Genomic DNA, 23,957 nt, shown 5'->3' with positions numbered 1-23,957 from the left:
GCTGGTTTGCCACATTCAGTCGTGCACTAGCTGCAGATGATGGCCAACCTCCTTACATTGCTGGGGTTCACAAGCAACAGGCCAAAGTCACACGGACTCATTCGCAAAGGCTTTCTTTCATCGTAGACATCCTGAATGTGGACATCCCCTCAATATTAGCAAGTCCAGGACATTCTGGCTATGATCCCAATGTTTCAGCCTCTGGCTTAGGACTCCATGGGGGTGTCTTTGAAATTTCTTAGCCTATTGGCCTTCTGCATTCTGCTGTTCAACCATGCCAGTTTCAGTGGGCCTGGCACCATGGGAACCTTTAAAATACCGTCCAGGTTTTGGAGGAGACAGCAAAAGATATGCAGTTTTGGATGCCCATCTGCAGTCAGTTCAAACTCAGCCTACCTGATCAGCCAGAGATGCCTAGCGGATCACGAAAGGCAGTCACATCTGGACGTGGTGCCGGACATCTAGCAGTTAAAGAGAAGCCTGGCCCGATCTCTTCACCACTGTTGAGAATCTGCAGTGTGCATTCCACCTAGAGTGAAGCAGGGGACACTTGTATGCCCTTCAACCACTATATCTCCTACCCAGAGTTCTGAAGAAGACCAGGCACAACTAGGCCCAAGGTTTCCTAGTGGCTCCAGATTGCACCAACAGTGTGGTACCTGAACCCTATGGGCATGAGCTCATGTTCTTAAATCAGACAGCTGCTTTTAGAGGCAACAGCAGAGCAGGGTCTTGCACCCTGGTCTGCGCAGTCCGCATCTCTGTGCATGGGGGTTGAGCAGCAGCAGCTGACTACATTCAGTCTCCCTCCCGAGTTCATGGAGGTCTTCCTTGCAGCCAGGTGTCCCCCTGCTAAGTCTGTGTACACTGGACTCTGGGACACATTTGTGGCCCGGTTTGGCACCTGTAATGCAAACCCATTGTAGGTTAAACTGTTGGATGCCTTCCTGTTTGTTTTGTCTTTGGCCCAGTGAAGACTTGCAGTGGTCACAGTTATAGGAAATCTGTAGGCCCTTTTGGCCTTTTTGCATTTACTGAACCAACTTTTTTGTTCTAATCCCCTCTTGTGTTGCCATGTCTCAGAGTTTTGATATGTCTGTGTCCTCTTAAACCTTTGTTAACCTTAGGTCGAACCTAACATTCCTCGTGTGAACCCTTTTTTAGCTGCTGTTCAACTGTTCTCTACGTCTCCTGATACCGAAGTCGGTGTTCCTCATCGTAATAACCTCAGCTTGTCCCATGAGTGCGCTTCAACCTTTATTAGTCCAGCTTCCCTACATCACCTTTGGTCCGGGCAAACCGGCGCTGAAGACTAAAGCAATGTTTTTGCTGAATTTTGCGACTTTCTCATTGAACAGTCCACCCCTCTTCCAACGTTCTTTGCCCCACCTCACCCCTCGAAAGAGGAGAGACTCAATTGGCTGGACCTCAAAAGAGCTTTGAGTTTCTACTTGGTTGCACTAGAGACCATCAGGTTGACAATAAGCTCTTTGTAGGGTTCTCTGAAGCAAATAAAGGCTAGGCAGTGGAAAAAAGGGACTTGCTCAAGGTGGATAGTTCTCTGCATCAAAATCTGCTACACACTGGCCAACTAGCAGCCTCCGGAAGGATTGAGGGCCCATTCCAACTGGGTCAATGCTTCTACCACTATTGGCTCATAAAGTGCTTGTCCCTGACCTGTCCGGCTGTGACATGGGCATCAGTACACACGTTCATGAAGCTGCAAGCACCTGACGAACAGGGAGCAATAGAATTAAAAATTAATGGTGAGGAAAGTTATGGACAAGCTGGGGGTGGGAGAGCAACATGGAGAGCACAGAGAGGGCAGGGATTTGAAGGGGGAAAGCATCACACAGGACGGGAGAAGAGAGCAGGAAACCACATGCACTCCCTTGGGGAACTCTAAGCAAAAATAGTTCCCTCAATTGAAGCAGTGAAAGGATACAAGTCATTCAAGCAAACGTATGGTTGAGTGGCTATGTTCCACATAGCAACAAACACTATAAGAGGAAGGGAACACATTGAATAAGAAGCAAGCAAATGAGCTTGTAAAGAATGATGAGCAGTGGGCTGAAACAAAGCCCCTGTAAGTATTGTTATTCTCCACATTAGATCTGTCAACACGGGCGATATCTAAATATTACAATAAGGCACAAGGAAGTTCAGGTTCAAATCTTCACTGGCACAACTGTTACACAGCCGGTAGTAAGAGTGTACGCTGTACATCTCTACAATAGCAAAGAAAGTGTTCAGTTTGTGGTATGTGCCTTAATAGGGAGTGCTACCACAGGATTGATGGTTGAGTCAAATAATCTAGTTTGTTTTGCAAGTTTTCTAGGTTATATAATTTTATGTAGGTTGTAATGAGCTGCTAATCCAGAAGTAAAAACATTCTTAGCATAATCTTTGCCCTCTGCGCTAACACAGATTTCGATTTCTATACTTTTAACGTAAATTGGCTGATGATTTATTTTCTGGTTTTGGTGTTGCATGATCACATCACAATACAACTTGTTGTGTGTAATAAACCTTGTATATTATTTGAAAACTGGTTTGGCCAACAGTAAAGAAATACTTGATTTAGTAACTTAGTCACACAAAGTGTTTGTAGTCCGTGTCTAAAAATTAGTTTGATGGATTTTTATCAAACAAAAGTTTTTTTCCCCCCTGAATGGTTTTCATGAAGTTAAGTTTAAAAGAAAAGCAGTTACTCAAGCTTTTTTCGTCATCCTTTCAAATGTTATGCATACTTGTTCTAATCATAGTAAGCGTCTGCTATATTTTTTCTTAAGAGCAGGGCAGCTGACATTTTGTTTTTCTCCTTGCAGATTGTCTTTGGGTCAATTGTCCTTCTAATGCTTTGGCTTCCGATTCGAATTATAAAACACATGCTGCCTACTTTTCTGCCATACAATGTGATGCTCTACAGGTATTTATTCTGATCCTTATTCCGTTGTTCTGCATAAAATGTGTCGCTTGTCTTCGGAAGAGAAATTTTCGAAAGATAACTCATGTTCCAGTGAGGAGCAGGAAACTGCCTAATGCTTTGAGAAATACTGTAGCTTGTTGTGAGAGCAATGTGCCGAATAATGTTTTTTATAATTGTTTTTATTGACACTTAAATCCCTGACTAGAATTCATATAATCTGCAAAGTTGCAACAGCACGCTACTTAAGAGCTTGTATTGGGGTCATTGCATGCCCAGAGCACTGTTTCTGCTGGCTGAAAGCTGTCACCCAAAGCTGTCAGTTTTTAAAGACTACAATACCAGAACAGGTGCTATTTCAGAACTCTCTGGGATCTCATACAGGCGACTTCCTGACTGAAGGATCGGGGAAGAGAATTCCAAATGGAGAAGAATATGTATGAACCCCTGGGGTGTTTCTTTCTGTTGTCAAGTGGAAGCTGAAAACTAAAAGCCATAACATTTTATTTTACTAATTGAAGGCCCATCTCTTCTGAGAATTAGGAAACCTGATTGTGGTCTTTTTCGGACTCAAGTGTAAGACCGTCTGTTCCACTGGAATTCAGCCTTCTGATTTCTCAGTCACCAAGCAGAGGTAGTAGAATCAACAGTTGGTCACTGGAGAGAATCGTAGCTCCTGATCTGCAGATAATTCTTTTTACTTGGCCCTGAAGGACGAATGCTCAGAGTGGCAGAATGCTCAAAACAGTATGCATTGAAACTTGATCGTATTGTGTTCTTGCATCAGCAGTTAGTGCATTGAGCGCTGTACCATTAAAATGTGGTTAAGGTTTACAAGTGCACACATCAAAGAGGTGGAACGCACACCAGTTTTTTCATTAATTTTTTCATGCCTACCAGCTTTGTACTGCGTGTAACCCTGTAGGTGCCCTCCATCCATGTGCGTGACATGAAACTGCATGAATGTTGGCACCTCGTCAGGTCCCAAACCAGGGTGCACAGCATAGATTTCTGTTCTCAGGTCAACAAAACCTTATCAAACTTAATCTGTTTTTATTTCATCCAATTTCCTCCATGGTTCATATTTAATCCAATGTATTCATAAGTTCAACCACTGCCTATTCAGGCTTTTCTTCTACAAACATAGAGATTCACCATTCTTCAAAGTACAACGTATCTGGTTCAACTCAATGCATTTTGGGCATGAAATGCCCTTCTTCAGGGGTAGCTACAATAAAACCGATATAGCAATAACTAATACCCATCCCAGTCTTGAATCTACTGATGATTTTCACATTACGCTACATAACAAATTAAGTTTGCCCTCCATTTTCCTAACTTCAAAATAAATGAAAATTGCAACCCGTGCGAAGTAAACCTAAAACCGGTTAAAAAAACCCTTTTAATTCACCCTTTTACATGTGCCTTATTTTTTAGTGTTAAATGAACATGCTTTGTGCCCATGCTCTTAATCTGAACCCCTGACATGGGTGACGTACCATGCTCAGCGGAAGATTGACATAATTGTGCTAAAAGAACTTTCTTTCTTCATGAAAACCTGTCGACATACATTGTTATAGTGTAATCATTTAACAATTGCACATTTAGCTATACTGAGTTGAATGTTTTTAAGCTTGGACTTTTCTCATTCATTATCCCAGTCCGATCCCTACAAGATCACAATATTTACAACAGCCGGTAAGGGTTGGGAGTCTGAATATATTAATTTGTGTATTTAGTTTGTTGGTCGTATGTTGAGGTAGCACAAGTTTTAGCACTTCGCACGGGTTGCAATATCATTTATTTTGAAATTAAGACAATGGAGGGCACTCTACATTTGACCCCCGCCCAATTGATATTATTTTATGACACCATGTGCACCATATGTGGGCGGCTTGACCCTGCCGGTGCACCTTCATGCCCCGCAGGCTCAACCGAACAAGATCCTGTGGGTTCGGTGCCACTGGCGACACGTTCTTGTCTTGGAGCCATTCCTGAATCTGGATTGGCTCCGGTCATACCACTCCAACCTTCCCTGGCACAGCGTCTGACACTCCTCCCCCCCTCCCAATAAGCCCCCCCCCCCCCCGAGTTGTCATTCGAGAAGACATGGAGCTGGTTGGACGTCCACCAATGCCAAGACCGACTCCGACGGCATGCCTTTAACACTGCCCTAGTCTGAAGGGCTAGGTAGGGATGATGATTGGAGATCCCTTAGAAAGCCCGCAAACAAATCAAGACCTGGACTGGTATGAGGATCTGGGTCATGCCAACGATCTGGATACCTCTCTAGATTCTGGCATGCTGTCTTTCCCCTAACCTGGCTATGGAGAAGGGGGCTTCTTTTGCAATGTTGATGCGTAGGACTTCGAAGGTCTTAGACCTGCAACTTCCTACACTGGCAGTCAAGATTAATGTCTTGACGGAGGTCTTGCAGCCTGTCGTCTCTATCGCAGAACCCTTGCTGCCTTTCAATGAGGCCTTGACCGATGTTCTACTGTGCACCTGGTCCAAGGCCAGCACAGGGGCTCATGTGAATAGAACTATTGCCCGCCGCCACCGCCCTGCACCCAATGACCCAGCTCTCCTCTACACCCATCCCACCCCACAGAGCTTGGTGGTCCAGGCATCTACTTTCCGTGGCACATTCCCTTCCGCACCCCCAGACAGGGAATCCAAAAGGCTGGACAGCTTTGGTAAGAAGATCTTTTCTTCCACCAGTGTAGAATTGCGGTCGGTAAACACTGCATGCCTCTTGGGGGATTACTCTTATTTTGACAAGCCTCTCCTAAGCTGTTTCAGATGGGAGGGATGCAGCAAAGCTTTTCACACGATGTGGCTTGGCCATAACAGACCTGCTAGGCAGAGCGATTTCCTTTATAGTCGCCGTTGGGTGCCATGCCTGGCTGAGGACGTATGACTTTTTAGGGGATGTCCAAGCTAACCATTTGGACATGTCCTTTGATGGCTCCTGTCTCTTCGGAGACAAGGCAGATGTAGCACTTGAGTGCTGTAAGGACTCGTAGGCTATGGCCAAGTCCCTAGGTCTTACCACATCATCCCGGCCTTTGTATGCTATTTACCCCTTTTGTGGCTACGGAAGGGGTTTCCAAGTGTTCCAACCCTATTCCAGCCAGAGGGCCCTGCAAGTCCAGCAGTCTCTGCGGGGTCGGCAAGCGGTTCACCTGACCTTGTGGGCCGAGTGGCCAGAAGTCAAGTCAAGCCAAGCCACAAATCTCTCCTCCACTGCAAAACCTTCCCAGTCCGATCCCTCCGGATCATGGACGTCCAGTTGGTGGCAGGATAGGCCATCACCTCCACCACTGGCGCGATATCAACTTGGACAGGTGGGTGTTGCAAATAGCCGGAAGGGGCTTCACCCTCCCCTTCGAGACTACCCCTCCCTCCATGCCTCCAACTTAAGATCAGCTGATGGAGGATCACCTTGTCTTACTCCATGAGGAAGTCAAGACTCTCTTGGCCAAGAGAGCTTTAGAGATGGTTCCCGGCTGTGGTTGCTATTTCCGCTATTTTCTGGTTCCAAAGAAGGATGGAGGCCTTTGTCTTAGCCTCGATCTGAGGGCCCTCAACTACTTCCTCAAAAAATAGTAGTTCAAGATGCTCACCCTTGCTCAGGTCCTGTCTGCCCTGGACCCGGGAGACTGGATGGTAGCGATGGACTTGCAGGATGCCAATTTCCATATCCCCATCCTGCCTGCCCATCGCCGCTAGCTGTGGCTTACGGTGGGCCGTGAGCACTTTCAGTTTACTGTGCTCCCCTTCGGCCTCACCAGTGCTCCACGGATGTTCACCAAGGTGATGGCGGTAGTCGCAGCCCATCTGTGGAGATCAGGGGTTACTGTCTTCCCTCTATCTCGACAACTGATTGTTGAAGGTGGGCTTGTCCCAGGCAGTCGTCTCCCACCTCCAGACTATGACGAACCTCCTGCATTCGCTGGGTTTCACTATCAACATGCCGAAGTCAATCCCAACTCCCTCACAGATGCTCCCTTTCCTCAGAGCACAGTGCAGTTTCGGGCTTATCCCCCCAAGCAAGTCCAGAATATTCAGGCTATGATACCGATGTATCTGATAGAGACTACTAGCCACAGATTCCTTAACGTAGAATTATACCCAGGCGTGAGACTGGACCCGGAAAACTTTCTTGCCCAGTATCTCTGCGCGCCAGGGGCGGCACCTCGCGACTCCGCCCCGACGTCCTCCGCGAGCGTGATGTCCGTGAGGTCATATAAGCCCCACCCCTGCGGCTAGAATCGTCTCTACCAGATACATCGTTACCGAAGTTAAGTAACTTGTACTTCAGCCTCTGTCCTGGATTCTGTTGGGAATGACTCTGAGGCTGTTGGGCCTCATGGCCTCCTGCATCCTGCTGGTGAAACATGCCAGATGGAACATGTGGACTCTGCAGTGGGTCCTGAAGTTCCAATGCGTACAGCATCGGGGAAATCTCACAAACCTGATTCAGATATCGACAGGCACCGCAAACGACCTGCTGTGGTAACTGACAAACTGCAATTGGGTTTGAGGCAGACACCTCTCCATTCCCCACCCAGATCTCACAGTAGTGACAGATGCGTCCCTTCTGGGATGGGGCGGGCATCTGGGAGGGGTGTAGATCAGAGGACTCTGATCTCCAGCAGAAGCCAGGCTCCATATCAACCTGTTGGAGCTTTGTGCAATCCGATTGGCACTGAAAGCCTTTTTACCATCCCTCAAGGCAAAGCTAGTTCAGGTGTTCACAGACAACACTACTGCCATGTGGTACTGCAACAAGCAGGGCGGAGTGGGGTTGTGGACCCAATGTCAAGAGGCCCTGCGGATATGGACTTGGCTGGTACAGGGCATATCCCTAATGGTTCAACACCTGGCCGGTTCCCTGAAGGCCAGATGGATGAGCTCAGCCATCGGTACCTTGCCAATCACAAGTGACCTCCATCTGGAAGTGGTGCAAGGTCTCTTTCTACAGTGGAGAAAGCCTTGGTTAGATCTGTTTGCCTCCAAAGAGAATGTGCAATGTCAGCAGTTGTGTGCTTTGGAGTTTCCAAAGCAGCTCTTGCTCGGCCATGCTTTTTGTTGGGAGTGGAATTAAGGCCTCCTGTACGCCTTTCTGCCCAGAGTGCACAAGAAGATCATGAGTGACCAGGCCCAAGTCATCCTGATGGCTCCGGACTGGGCACGGAGAGTGTGGCATCCCTTCTGCAAATAAGCATCGATCCTCCGATCAGGCTGCCCCTTTGGGAGGATCTTCTGTCACAGCAGCAGAAGAGGGATCTCCACCCAAACCTGTCCACCCTCCGCCTCCTTGCGTGGAGATTGAGCAGCGACAGTTGACAGCTTTTGACCTTCCTTCCAAAGTCTGTGAAGTTATTCTGGCAGCTAGGCGTCCCTCCATAAAGTCAGTGTACGCCTGCAGATGGCAAAGACTTTGTAAATACTGTCCAGACCAGTCTGTTGAGCCCCTGCCTCCTCCCTGTGAGAGGCTGGCTTAGTATATGGTGCTCACTTACTCCATCTACTGACCCTTCAACAGGATTCTGAGAAAGGAGAGCAGGGCGAGGGCCACTCTCTTCCTCCTTTCCCTCATCAGTTGCCATAAGCAAGCTCATGTCAGTCCTGTCCACAAAAGGCTTTAGGCGGTTCACATGAAGTACCCTATGGGGATTTCTTGGAGTACCTAGATCCACCAAGTAGGTGACCTCACCTTTCTTTTCACGGATGGTGTGGGGCCACTCCATTTCTCTTGGAGAGCTGCTGGGGCCACAGGCTCAAACACCCACATTTTTTGGCCTGGCTGGTAAACAGTCAGGACAGCCTTTTGGTCATGCCAAGCTTTCTGAAGCCCTTGGCGGCCTCTAGGTTTTTAGTTGCTTTCTTCCTGTATTCAGCCATACGTGAATGCAGGCCAAGGACATAGCCACAATATTCTGTTTAGGAGGTTTGAGAGATTTCTCCCATCCCTCCTTAAATAGACACAATGGACCCCTAACTGGATGTCCAAACAGAAGGTCAAATGGGCTGTAGCCAACCCGCTTCTAAAGAACCGCTCTGTAGGCAAAGAGAAGGCAGGGTAGTAAGACATCCAATTTTCGCCCGAGCTTTTTGTGGAGTCCCATGATCATACCCTTAAGGGTCTTGTTGAATCTTTCAATAAGCCCCATTGCACTGTGGATGGTAGAGTCCGGTAAACTTAGCTTACTCTATACTCTTTCCTCATAGCAGTTATATAACTAGACAGGAAGTTGATACCTCTGTCTGTTAAGACCTCCTTAAGGGAAGCCTACCCTGGAAAAGATTCCCAAGAGGGCCCTGGCCACTACAGGAGCTGTAGTGGTTCTAAGGGGAATTGCTTCTAGATACCTAGTGGCATGGTCCACCACCACCAGGATAAAACTGTGTCCAGATACAGTTGAAGGGTTCAAGGGACCAACAATGTCAATTTCTACCCTCTCAAAGGGGACCCCAACCACTGGAAGTGGAATTAAGGGGGCCTTTGTAGTGCCACCTGACTTACCACTGGCTTGGCAAGTGACACAGGAGCAAATAAAACTCCTTGGTGTCCTCAGACATATGGGGCTGGTAAAACAAAAATGGGGACAATCCTGTCCCAATTCTTACTTTGCCCAAGGTGTCCTCAAAGGGGAAGGAGAAGAAAACCCCTGAACTTCTGAGGTATTACCAACCTCCTGGTGGCTCCAGGCTTGGGGTCTGTACCTTCAGAATACAGGAGCCCATCTTCCCAATAGATCCTATGGGACCCACTGACATTCCCTGCTTCCTAAGCAGCAGCTTGCTGTCTGAGGGGTTCAAGAGAGGGGCATGACTGCTGCTCCAGACTCCAGCCTTCCCTATCAGGGCCCCTGCCCCTAAAACTCTGCCTGGCCAGGCCCAAGTTCCTCTGGGACAGTTACTTCACAACACAGGGACTGAGATCATCTCCTGAGGAGACTGATCCTCACTGGGAGTTTGGGAGGAGGATAATTCCCTACCCCTCCTGATCCTTCTCTTAGGAGACACTTGGTCACTTTTTATAGAATCCAGTGCTCATTCAGTGCTGAGCTGTTTGGCCTGAAACCTGGTGACAGCAAAGACACTGGCAGAAATTCCCATCATTTCTGTATGAGTCCTGAACTCAACTTCAGTCCATGCTGAAGTTTCTAAACCATTGCCCAACAGACAATCTACAGGTAGGTCTGGAGATACCGCAACTCTCTTATGTCCAGTTATCCCTCCCCATCTGAGAGTCACAACTATCAAGGAATGATCAGCCCTGACATTGCTAGCGTTGGTTACTTGGTACATGTGTCCCCTGAACAAATCATATTTAGACAAAAGTTTCTCTGTCACCATGGTGACACTGGCCCCTGTGTCCCTGAAAGCCATTGCCTCCTTTCCATTGATCAAAGGCTGTTGCCTGTACTTGCCCAAGTTAGTGGGAGTTACTAGTAAGGTGGCAGGATCAATGCCACCATCACAGACTAGGACAACCTGAGCTGGAGTTCTGACTAGGCCAGAACCCACCTCAGAACCGAAGGTTAACCCAGTGAATCCCTTGGTTGCTGTACTACCACTTGTACTGGTGCCAGGGTGCACAGCTGCCTTAGGGGCATTGGTAGTAGGTTCCTTGGCCTTCGGACAATCAACATCTCTTGTCCAATGGGTCATTACTTAACATAAACACCACCAATGGTTTTTTTTTGCCTTTCTTGGAATTTTGGGAAACCCCCCGCCCGAAGCAGGTTTTTGTTGGCCTTGAGAAGACTCCTTTTTATCTTTACCCTTGACCCCACCTTTGTCTTGGAATTTAGAAGAATATTGCTTCTGGTCACCTCCATTACCATGTTTTTTCGGCTTCACCCTGGTGCTTACTCATTTTTCTGCCTTCTTTCCCAATTCTTGGGACGGGGTCAAATCAGAGCCCACCCAGTACTGGTGCAAAAGTTGGTTTTGACAATTAGGGATGTGCTCCCTCATCAGATTGTACAATCCTTCCTAGTCCTGAGCTTTGCTTCTATGAAGCCAGCCTTCCAGAGCCTTAATAGCACGATCAATTAAATCTACCCAGTGCTGGGTGTGTGCCTTCTGGGTATCTCTGAACTTAATCCTGTACTGTTCAGTGGTTAAGCCAAACCCATCAATGAGTGCACTCTTCGGGACTGAATAGTTGTCAGCATCCTCTTCTCTAACAGTGAGGGGCTTATCTCTACCTTTGTTAGCAAAGGAAAGCCTTAGGATAGCTGCTCACTGCGCTTGAGGGACCTTCTGAACTTAACAGGCCCTCTCTAAAGCAGTGACCCATTTTTGGATGTCATCCCCCTCCTGGTAAGGAAGGCATGCCCTGCTCAAGTTCTTAGTATCAAAATAGTTTTCCCTAACTCTAGGGACACTAGGGCTGCCATCATGGGACTCTAGTCCCAGATGTTCTTAGCGTTTTGGACTTCAGGGCCTCTTTGTCAAGGGCCAACTGGTCTCGCCTGAGTTGCAGTCTAACCTTCTCACATTTGATCAGGTGGTATTCCCTCTCCAAGGAATTCTATCTCTTACAGGTGCAGAGGATGCGATGCAGGTGAGGATCTTGGTTGCAGGAGATGCATTGAGGTTTGAGTTTCTTTGAGCCCGAAGAGGTCTGAGGTAGAGTCAACAAGCCTTGGCAATAGCAAGTCGACATGGTGCACAGGAGTTCTGTTCCAGCGGTTCGCATGAGGGGTACTGGCCTCAATCTCGGTTAGAAGACCGTGCAGGCCTCGAGGCCGGGTCTGGTGGCTCAGTGGACTAATGCTTCTTCTGCAGGGGCCTGTGTTCGACCTAATGGTCACAGGTTCAAATCCCGGCGGGTTCACTCAGCCTTTCATCCATCTGAGGTCGATAAAATGAGTACCATTGAGTTTGGTAACAACAAAACATCTGTTATTCAGCGCCAAGATACCCGTAGTGGTGAACGTGAGCTTTACAAATACACATGTTATGTTATGAGGGAGTTGCAGAACCACCCCGTGTTGCTGAGCCTTTTGGAGTCTGTGGGAACCCATGATCTGCAGCCCAGCTAGCTGTGTTGCGGTGCCTGCAGATGCAGGGAAGTGACTCCTTCACTTCAAGGGAGATTCCTTCAAGCGGCTTGGATGTCCACCGGCCTGGTGAGGATCCTGTATGGAGGACAGGCACTGACGTTGCAGCAGACTAGCAGGACAACGAGACCAGGAGTATTCCCAGTTGCAGTCTCGGTTCCCAGACCAAAGTCCAGCATGCCCAAACGGTCAAAGATGAAGTGGTTTCTGATCTGAATCTTGTCCCACAACGAATCTAGGAACCCACCCACAGGTAAGACCTTAAGTACGGTACTCTGAGAAAGGTTTGGGACGATTCAGGGTTCCCTCTCAGAGAAGGGGCTGGACAGAGGGGATGATACTCCTATGTCCTTTGTCCAGTTTCACCCCAGAGCGGGAGCCAACGGCTCCATGAACTGGCTCAAACTGGAGTATGCAAGGAGGGCACCAAAGGAGCCCTTCAAAGCAGTCTGGCGGCGCTGGTATGTGCCCCAACCCAGCCCAATACATGAAGTCCTGTATGGGAGGTGGTCAAACCTCCCTGTGACAGGAAATCTATTGTTCTACCTTGCCCTGGTGGAGCTCAGCAGCAGTAGTGCCGAATCGTGTCTGTGGTTGGCAGCAGCACTAGCTTGCTGTTTGACCCTAAAAGGCTGGTACAGGGAATACAGGGGGGGTACCCTAGGGGAGCCTCCAGTACATGGGATCCTACATGCAGCACTGGGATCGGTGTTGGGGTAAAATTCTAACATGCTTCATACCAAACATGACCATTTCCGGTGCAGCCAATATATGGTTAGACATCTCGTATTTGACTTGAGTTCCACTGTAAGAAACTGGCTCTATATATACTACACCAAAATGAGGTATATTATGCATAGAGTCCAAGTGACCCCAGAGGTAGGCAGAGGTTAAAGTTTGATAGAACCTTACTCTCTAATTGTGGTAGAGTGGTAGAGCAGTAAGGCAGTATCAGAGGACAGTGTTAAGCATTTTATGTACACACTCAGTCAGAAAATGAATTCACACACTCAATAACTGAACTCTAGGCCAATTGTGTTTGTATAAAAATATATACTGTTTTATTTTTAGAACGAAGCAAGCCTGGCACAGGTAAGCATTAAATACATTTCAGTAATAAGTTACTGGATATAGAATAGTTTGAAAAAGCAATAGCAATTGTACTTTGTTTGATTTACAGGGGATGCAGTAGGTTGCAACACTTGGCAAATACAGTACATTGAAATGAATAGGCTTATCTGAAAGAGACACGTTAGTGATAGATTCCTTACCTTAGAATAATCCCCAGGCTTCAGACTGGATCCGGACGGAAAGTTTTTTCGCTAGCAGTACCCCTGCGCGTCAGTAGGTGGTGGTGTGCGGCTTCGCGTCCGTTGCTGGCGCCGTATGTGCCGAGATGACGTCACGGAAATTACTTAGGCGCCATCCATGCGCGCTGACGTCAGTTCTTCCTTTTTCCGTGCCAGTAAGCGCAGATCCGGTTAGAGCACGTACCTCTGTCACTTTTTGACTATCTTTTTGAGACTTTTGTCCCATGTTAGTTGTCTACTCTGGTGCACATAGGGATGCCTGGTTTTAAGTCTTGTGGGGCCTGCTGTCGCAAAATGTCAGTGGCGGACCCCCACGACGTCTGTCTCTACTGCCTGGAGAGCGACCACAACTCCCGGGCCTGCATGGACTGTTTGGCCATGGCCCCGAAGGCCTTGTGGGAGCAGTGCCGGAAGCTGTTTGAGGTCTGGCACTCCTCCCCGCGCCGTTCGCAGCCCAGGGGCCGCTCTAGGGAACGCTCGCGGGGCTACCATCATCGCTCCTCGGCTTCACCCTCGGATTTGGGTAAGAGACGACACAAAAAGAAGTCGAAGAAGCGTTGTCGCTCTCCGACATCCCGCCGTCTATCTTCGGATGCGGACGAGGGGGACAGAGGTTCTGCCCCTGCGGCTCCTTCGGAGCCTGGGAGTCCCTCGGCCTACCCACCTTACCCAGGTCCGTCGGCAACTCCCGCTCAGGTGCAAGAATTTCTTGCCACCTTGGACCGCCTGTTTAGGCCTCGGGCTCCCGCCGGCACGCCCTCGGGTCCCGCGGTCCTGTGTCAGGATCCTGTCAGGCTGGCGGCTCCAGCCCCGGTGCCACAGGATCCTGTGCTGCTGACTCTGGCCACGGCGCCACACGGTCACGTGCTGCCGGCTCCGGCCCTAGTGCCACCCTCGGCTCCGGCGCCGCAGTGGGTACCATTTGTCCCACCCCTGCCCCGGTTCTTGGACCCTTTTGTCCCTACCTGGGATCCGCACTGGGACACGGCGCCAGTTCGGTCCCGTCTGGCGCAGTTTGTTCCTTCCCCGGTCCCTGCCGCCGCAGCCTGTCCCGCATTTGGCGGAGGTGGAGGATGACTGGGAGTGGTCTGAGGACCCTCTTGCTCGCCAGTGTGACTCCGAGCAGGACTGGGCGGAAGAGTTAGAGGAGGCCGGCGGCCTCGATCTCTCCTCTGACCCGGGGTTTGCCTCTCCTACACCTACCATGGAGGAGGGTGCCTCATACACGATGGTGCTTCGCCGGGCCGCTGAGGTCCTCCACCTTGATCTACCTACGGTGGCCCTGAAAACTAATCTCCTCACTGAGGTGCTCCAGACGGCGTCCACTTCGTCGGAGCCCCTGCTGCCATTTAATGACGCCTCACTGACGTCTTGCTGGGCACTTGGTCGCGGCCAGCCACAGGGGCCCAGGTGGATAAGAATGTCGCCAGGCGTCATCGCCCGGCACCGGGTGACCCAGCCTTTCTGACCACTCATCCTACACCTGAGAGTTTGGTCATCCAAGCTTCGACGTCCCATAGTGCCTTTCCCACGGCTCCGCCGGATAAGGTCTCTAGGAAGCTGGAGCAGTTCGGCAAATGGTTATTCTCTTCGGGCAGCTTAGGGCTGAGGTCAGTGAACACCGCCTGCCTCTTGGGCCGCTATTCCCATGCGATGTGGGATGCCGTTGCACAGGTCTTGCCTTAGTGTCATGAGGAGGCCCAGGCTGTGCTGTCTCAAGCTGTTGCTGAGGGTAAGGATGCAGCTAGGTTCGCCATTCGGTGTGGTTTGGACACTGCGGACTCACTTGGTAAAGCCATTTATATGACTGTGGCGCTTCGTCGCCACGCCTGGTTGAGGTCTACCGGGTTCTCGCCAGATGTACAAAGCTCGCTCATGGACATGCCCTTTAATGGCACCCGCTGTCAAGTACCTTGGCCTGAACTTGGATGTTCCACAGGAGCAGACGACAGTTCCTCAATCCCCTACCCGACTACCATGAATATTATGTTCACGAGAAGTAGAGAGGGGGAAAGGGGAGTTGGAAGAGAAAAGAGAGACTGCACTGCTTCACTTCTCTTGTACAGGTCTTGTGCTGTATCTTCTGGAAGACCTAAAACCAAAGGCAGAATATAACAACCACTTCTTACTCAACTTAACTATCCTTACAGTACCTTCCGTAAATACCTGTTTATCCGCAGCGCCTTGCTGCTCTCTTATGTGTCTTGTAAGGAGATATGTTGCTCTAGCCTCGCTAAGTTGTGTGCAATTCAGTAATCTCCTGCAACATAAAATACTGGTGAGAAATTATATTTTACAGTAGAGTATTATCGTATGCATCTTTCTTCTACCTGAATTCTCTGTTACCTGTATTACCAGTTTGCGAAGCCCTTTCTTTCTCTTTCTTTATTAAAGATTCCAATAAGTATTTATAAACTGTATTAAACACTATCCTCATATGATTTTAGTCTTTCTTATCGTCTTTTCCTTCTTTACTGGTTACTTTTCTTCAATTCAGTTGGTAAGTGCTATTATATATATATATATATATATATATATATATATATATATATATATATATATATATATATATATATATAACCTTACCTACATGAAGATAGTAATGATGCGATTTAGAAGTTCTGTTGCTACTTGTTCTCACTATTCCGTAATTGATACTGGTCGCTGTGACTAATTGTCCACCTTGAAACTTCAAGAAAACCCAAGGACTTGGACTCCCTGGGAATATGCTCTCGTAGTTATTTGAAGAAACTTGTTACCAAACTAAATGCCCAATAAATATGTTAAGTTCCTTCTATTGGGGCGTTCTCAAAGTCAAAATTCTCGAATACACTTAAAACTTACTTGGTGTTCAGGAACCCTCCTGATACCTCTCACCAAGTTACATGGACGACATCTGAAGCTGGACTTGACTGGCGCACCTGAGAATTCTTCTCTGAGATCACTCAAACTGCTCAGGTATTCCTTCTCTATTCTATGTTAGTAGCGATAGATAAAAGAATGTCTGAAAATTGCCCAAACTACTCAAAGCTCAGGAGAATTGGCAGCGGGAACAAAAGCTGCCTGTTCTCCTCAGAAAAACGGTTGAAGTGCGCCGCGCTAATGCGGAGCGCGAGCTAAACAGCTGCAGAGAGTAAAGCTGCTAAAAAACTAGACCGCCAACCACTTACTCCTTAGCGGCGATCATCTTGAAATTCCGCGATTTGAGCGTGGTATACAATCGAAGCCACAATGCCACTTGCTTGACTGGAATGGCTCTACGCATCCTGGCACACAGGTAACGAAGACTTCTACTGCCTACAGAACGGGCTCTAGCACTTAACTGACCCATCCTGACACCCGCCTGTTTGGCTATAAGGCCGACAGTGCGCTGCAGCGTTTTAAGGACTCGAGGGCTACGGCCAAGTCCTTAGGTCTTTCGACGAAAAGCCCAGCCACTCCTGGTTTTCGTTCCTATTGTGGCAACGTCAGGGGTGCCCATTCACGTTTCTTCAGCAAGCCTGTGCAGAACCAACCGCACCGCGGACGCGCCTTCTGCAGGGGCAGGTCTGGGAATCAGCGTGGGGGTCAGTCCACCTCCGCTGCTTCTGCCTCCAAACCTTCCTAATCTGAGCCTTGTGGAGCACCCCACGCCAGTGGGTGGCAGGATCTGCCATCACCTACCCCACTGGCACGCTATCACATCGGACACGTGGGTGCTGCAGATCATCTGCAAGGGTTACTCCCTTCCCTTTCAGTCCACCCTTCCAGCCATGCCACCTCAGTACCACCACATGTTGGGGGAACACTTGGCAACTCTCAAGCAGAAAGTTACGACCCTCTTGGCCAAGGGGGCCATAGAGTGCGTTCCGGGGCTGAAGTACTGGGTATTTTAAGCCCAGCGGTGCAGGGGAACACACCCTATGACTTCGGGGTTCTTCCTGTTTCAGACCTACAGAAACACAGAGTCTTCTGGGTGAAGTCAAAGATCAGTTTATTGGCTGCAGACCAATTACAGGCGTCCTAGAAGTACAACAGCGTGTATGTTCTCAGGAGACTGCTGAAAATCACAGAAACTGGCTTCTCCTTAAATACAGATTTTCCTGCCTCAGGCATACATTCCTTAGTTTATGGTATGGCTATTACAAGTATACATTACAAACAAAAAAGCAGAGTCATGATGACCATCCCACATTCCAGTGAAGCCAGCCCGCAATTATTTACACAGTAAAGCTCAGATCCTACATCAGATATCGATAGGCCCCAATAAACATGAGCATCTCCTGTTTTGGGAAACAAGCCATAAAGCAGGAACAGTCAGGTGTGAAAGAAATCAGCTGGGGACTTGTGTAGGATGAAAAGACTTTATGGTGTGTCAAGCCCTGATGCTAATCACAGGTGGCCAGAGGACGGGGAATTCGTGAGACCAGTTTGACCTGGGGCAGCGGAGCCAAGCTGCCCAGGTCACAGAGAAGTCAAGGAAAGGCACATGTGCTCTAAAAGGCCCGTTTTAGCTTCATGCTATATAGCCTATGTGAGGGCAACCATAAGATGGCCACCGATACAAAATGGAACCCACGCAGTGATGTAAAATAGCGTATACACAGTGCATTCATAGCTGAAACATTACAAAAAGCACTCGTACATACCGCATTAACCATTCGCGGTTCACTACTACCGAGATAGACAGGGGTAGGGCCCTATCTCCTACGCGGTCCCAAATTCTAAAGTACGACAGACCCTCCTTTTGCCCTTACATAGGCAATAACTATACTCATTTCAATCCGAGTCTAGGTCAATATTCACGAAGTCATGGAGATGTTGCTGTAGCATCATCCTATTACTTAGCTCGTCCCTCGATACAGGTTTCCTTACACATAATGTAGCACAGAGGCCACACATCGCAGGGGCACACTGTATGCACAGACAGAACAGAAAAAGGATGGCTAAGATCATTCCAATGACCATCAGAACTTTCCAACCCCAGGCAGATATCAGTTCCCAGAACCACCCCACCAGTGACCAATCTCCTTTATCCACGTGTATGGACTCAGATATTTTATGCAGTTTGGATTCAACCACACGAGTCAGTTGTCTCAGGTTCCTACTATTAACCATAGGTCCCCAAAACGGCAGGAAACCCAAAAAGAAGTCTCCCGCTTCCTGACCGGCAGTATCCTCCTTACTAATCACGCCTCTCACAACTCTGGTCTTGTGATAGTCAGAGGCAGCAGTAAATGTTGGCGGTAGCAGATTTGCAATATAACGTGCCCGAGAAATCAGGGGGCAACCATGTATATGCTCGGTCATCGCAGATAAAATATGTACCCTTGGCAGCCAAAAACGCAGGGGAAAACTGTGACGGAAAAGTGTACGTTTCAGTACAGTCACTTCTTCCCAGTTGAGCTCTAGGATTCTGACCATTACCTTGCAAACAGAACCGGCCTATGTGGGGTACGACCCAGATTGGGGATGAGATTATCCGCTGTCTTTCACCTAGACTAATACTATACCCCGTCGCGTTCCACCCTACATAAGCTCTCAACTCTTCTTTGGGAATGGATGAGTATGCATCGATATCTCTACTCATATCGGCAACTCCTTTCACTAAAGCTTTGTTATTGGTGCTAGGTCTGATGGAACGCGGTTGTCGCGGGGAGTACGCTTCTAGAGCATAGAGAAACATGGTCTGGAATGCCCATGACGATCCATTGTAATAAACGAGTTATTCACAAACTCTGATCGTCTAGCTTGTTCATGTCCAGGCAGAGTGTGAAAAGAGTGTGAGGAGATAGTAGGAGGAGGCATAGGCTGTACAGTGGGTGCAATGGGCTCTTGAGAGGAGAAGAATACAAATCCTACAGTAAACACTACCATACTACATAATACAAACAGGCATAATAATACAAAACGTTTGCGTGTCATGATTTTACACATTCTTGTTTTAAAGTTCATTTCCTCAGTGAGTCTCTCCATCTTACAAAACTCCATCCTCTAATCGTGCCGCTCGCGGCGGGTGAGTATCTTCTGCTAAGGAGTACGCCTGTCAGTCCAGGGAACGCCCTAGACCAACCAGAACCGTCAACCTAACGTCTTCGGCCTGTACCCCAAAGTCTTGGCACCGCGACCCTGCGGCTGAACCCGGATGGTGGTTTGAAAAACAAAAATCAAGAAAGTCCTTCAGATGGGAGAGCTCTCGTTATCAAAAAATAAAAAGGTAAAAGAAAAAGAATATTTATTTGTCCGTGGGCCTTGGCCTCAGATTGTAACGAAAACGGCCAGGCACTGTTTGATCTTGAAACAAGAGTTCAGGCTCTGTAGTGTCCAATCGAGCTGACGGTGGCACAGTTTCTTGCAAAATATCGTCACTTTCCTGCGCTGAAGCTGTGCCTTTTATGCGTGCATCACTGAACGGCACAAAACGAGGTACAGTGTCTGTTTCAGAGTCTGCGATACCCTCCTGGACCCACTGGTCATACGGCAGAGGCAAAGGGATCCTTTTGATGTGGGCGCCGTGGATCCAGTTTTTCTTCCCCTTTACTCGAACCGCTGATCTCGTAGATAGGAGCACGAGATGAGGGCCGATCCAACGAGGCTCATCGTTGCTCTTGCGCTGAAAATTTTTCACCAAGATCCACGTGCCCGGGTCAATAGGGTGTCCTGGAGCCTCAGAAGCCGGGGGGAGAGTATCATGCACCTGTTGGTGTAAAACACGCAGTTTAGCTGTCAATTCGTGCAAGTAATCAAGTAACACTGGATGCTCGATCTCACTGAATTTCGTCGGTCTTGGCACACCCCATACATTGGCCGGGCGGCCAAAAACGACCTCGTAGGGACTAAGTCCCACCCGTGAATGCACGGTCATTCTAGTGAACAGGAGTGCTAAAGGCAGGGCGTCAGGCCATTTAAGACCTGAGCTCGCTTGGATTTTGGCCAGCTTAAGTTTGAGAGTGCCATTGTAGCGCTCTACTAATCCAGCTGATTGGGGGTGATTTGCAGCATGAAACTTCTGCCTTATACCTAGTCCCTCACACACATTCTTCATCACTTTACCCACAAACTCACTCCCATTATCACTCCACACCATTCTTGGCATTCCTAACCTAGGGAAAAATTCCTTCACAAGGGCTTTGGCTGTGGATAGAGCAGTGTTATCTTTTAGAGGATAGGCCTCTATCCATTTTGAGAAAGCGCAAACAACCACCAATACATATTTCAGGTTGTTGCACCTTTCCATGTGGATAAAATCCAACTGCAAAACTTCAAATGGATATGATGGAGGCGCAAAATGACCAGCTGGAGTTGGGGTTCCCCTACCAGGGTTGTACTTCAAGCATACCATACAATTCTTGACCACATTCTCTGCACACTTAGGAATTCCAGCATTCTGCCATACTGGAGCCAATAACTTACAGATTCCTTTCGTACTGATGTGTGCCATTCCATGTGCCATAGTAACCACTGGCAGCACATATGCATCAGGTAACAACCATCGCCTATGTTCTGACAAATCAATCCAACAACCATTCTCATCCAACTTGCCCATACTTTCTCTCCACTTGCTTAACTCTTTCTCTGTGGCTTCAGCTTGAAGGGACTTTACACTTTCTATTGTGTTTTCACACATTCCAACATCACCAACCCATCTGGCAGGGCCTGCAACATACATTCGAGTCTTTACATCTTTTGCTGTTTCTTTCGCAACTTCATCAGCAAACGCATTACCACGACCAACATCATCAGTGATTTTCTTGTGCGCACTGCATTTCATAATCGCAACTTGCAACGGTAGGGTCAGTGACTCAAGGAGATCATTCACCAACTTGCCATTCTGAATCTTAGCTCCATGCGAAGTTAGGAACCCACGTTCCTTCCACAATCGCCCAAAACTATGAGCCACGCCAAAGGCGTACTGGCTGTCTGTATATATGTTCACTCTCATTCCTACAGACAACACGCACGCTCTCGTAAGGGCAATCAATTCTGCTGCTTGAGCCGAATTTTGTGGCACACGCGCAGTTTCCACAATCGTGTGCAAAGTCGTGATAGCATATGCAGCAGTCGTATCACCATTCGGAAGCTTGAAACACGAACCATCCACCCATAAAGTACCATCACACTCAGTCAGGGGAGTATCTTGGAGATCTACTCTTCCTTTCGTCTCTTCTTCTGTTCTGAACAGACAATCATGTTGCTCAATCTCATCTAGGTCTGCTGGAATTGGTAATAGTGTAGCTGGATTCAACGTGTTGCATCTCTTTATGTGTATATGATTTGCTAACAGTGTCAGCTCATAACCAGATAATCGCGCACTAGTTAAGTGTTGTCTTGGTCCTGTTTAACAATGTGTCCACAGCATGTGGAACCATAACAATCAATGTATTATCCATTACTACTCCAGCAGACTGTCGAATAGACATGGCTGCAGCGGCTGTGGCTCTCAGAAAACTTGGCAATGCCCTCGCTACAGGGTCCAAGGTTGATGAAAAATACGCGCATGGACGCGGTCTGTCGCCAAAAGGCTGTGTTAACACTGATAATGCACAACCATCTTTCTCGTGAACATACAATGTAAAAGGCTTGCTGTAGTCAGTGGTACCCAACACAGGAGCTGAACACAATGCATTACGCAATTCCACAAAACTTTTCTGACACTCTTCAGACCATGGGATAGGATTCGGTGTGTCTTTGCATGTTAATGCTAACAAAGGTTTTGCCAACAAGGAAAAACTAGGAATCCAATGCCTACAGTATGAAGTAATGCCCAAGAAAGCACGCACTTCTCTCTGTGTTCTTGGCACACTCAACTGTGCAATGGTTTGAATTCTTTCTGGGGTCAGTCTCCTTCCCTCCTTCGATAAGAGATGACCTAAGTAGGTCACCTCTTGTCGACAATATTGCAATTTTGAGAGAGATACCTTGTGGTGGAAGGCAGACAAATGACGCAACAATGACAAGGTAGCATTTTTGCAAATCTTTTCAGTATCCGCGGCGATTAGCAAATCGTCGACGTACTGAATGAGGATAGCACCACTAGGTAAAACAAGTGCATCAAGCTGCGCTTTTAAAGCCTGACTGTATATTGATGGACTCTCACAGTAGCCCTGGGGAGCGCGTTTAAAGCGGAAGCTACGACCTCCTAAACTGAAGCCAAAAATGTCTCTGCTCTCCTCTGCAATTAGGATGCTAAAGAAAGCATTCTTTAGATCGATCACTGAGAACCATGCAGCGGAAGCTGGAATCATGGTTAACAAGGTAGTTATATCAGGGACAACTGGAAACTGTGGTACAACAATCTTATTAACCTCTCTAAGATCAATCACAAATCTGTAAACAGGTGGCTGTGAAGGGTCCATTCGTTTTAAGACAGGTAAAACAGGACTATTGCAAACGTTGCCTCTTGTCTCTTCAATTACGCCCTTCTTAATCAAATCACTGACAATTGCTAACAATGCTTTGACCTTCATTGGAGATCTTATACTGGGGAATATGTGGCAATCTGACATTGGCTTTTAAAGTAACCACATATGGCGGTATTTCCAAAAGACCCACATCATTGGGACCAGTAGCCCAAAGGGCATCCGGAAGGGATGACAATTCGGGTGGCATTGCATTTTTAGACAAATACATCGGGGAAATCACTTTCTTGCCTAATGTAAGTTGTACTTCTGAAGGAGAACAATACAGCGTGGCATGCAATCTTTTTAGCAAATCTAAGCCTAGCAAATTTTCACCACAACCTGTTAGGATGAGGGGTGCTTTTAGCTCACAAGGTCCAACAGAAAGTGACATAGGACTAGAAATCGGGTTCCTAACTGGGGCGCCAGAAAAACCTATTGAGACATTCATTTTGCCAGACAAAGGCGCGCCAGGGAGTTTCGAATGCATGATTGAACTCTTTGCAGCACCAGTATCCAGCAGAAAGGGTTCCGTTACATTTGCTGTAGTTACTTTAACATAAGGTCCGCTCTGATCCACTGGCACTGAAACAACTCCCTCTCTCTGTCTACGGCTGTCCTAGTAATCATCATCTTCTACATTGTCATCTTCTGCATAATAATCAGTATTGTAGTACTGAGCTGTATTACCAGTCGCGTTGGCCTGCTGATCAAAGCTATTCATGGTATTTTGAGGCGGAAGAGGACGCGCGTTCCGAAGAACATTTCCACGCCCTCTGCCTCTAGGAGCTTGCTGACCACCTCTACCTCTTGCGCCATACGCATTACTGTTACGCTGCATTAATTTAGGGCAACTATATTTGAAATGACCTTCCTCTTTGCAATATGAACATTGGTTGGGACCTACAGGGATTCGTGGTTGATAGTACCCATTCATTTGCTGACTATTCTGAAATTGTTGGGGCTGCTGATAAATACCTTGTGTTTGCCTATAATTATTCTGTCCTCCACGTGGCGGATAGGCCTGCTGCAAAAGGACCTTTGTCTTTAGGTCTTTCGTTTTCTTATCTGTTCTATCCTTCTCATCTTTATCTCTATTCTCATAATACTGTGCAGTAGCCAGTATTTGCGCTGAAGAGGAAACAGCCCAAGAACTTTCTGAATCTTTAAGTTTCTTACACAACTCGGGGAGTAGATTCTGCACAAATTTATCAACAAATAACCGTTGGCCACCTTCAGTGCTCATGTCTTGACCACTGTG

The 23,957-nt window shown here is 47.8% G+C and overlaps 1 protein-coding gene across 1 annotated transcript in view; it reads left to right on the top strand.

Annotated features, from left to right (window-relative positions):
• MARCHF6 (membrane associated ring-CH-type finger 6) overlaps positions 1–23,957 on the top strand; it is a 1,340,093-nt gene that overhangs the window by 664,961 nt on the left and 651,175 nt on the right. The window contains exon 17 of the mRNA XM_085606770.1: positions 2,829–2,929. Coding sequence (XP_085462896.1) covers positions 2,829–2,929 — 101 coding nt within the window. The remainder of the gene's footprint in view (positions 1–2,828; positions 2,930–23,957) is intronic.

This window comes from Triturus cristatus, chromosome 5_2, assembly GCF_964204655.1.
Source record: "Triturus cristatus chromosome 5_2, aTriCri1.1, whole genome shotgun sequence".
Taxonomy (NCBI): domain Eukaryota; kingdom Metazoa; phylum Chordata; class Amphibia; order Caudata; family Salamandridae; genus Triturus; species Triturus cristatus.
Note: the sequence above shows the minus strand (reverse complement) of the source record. Positions and strands in the feature narration are given on the sequence as shown.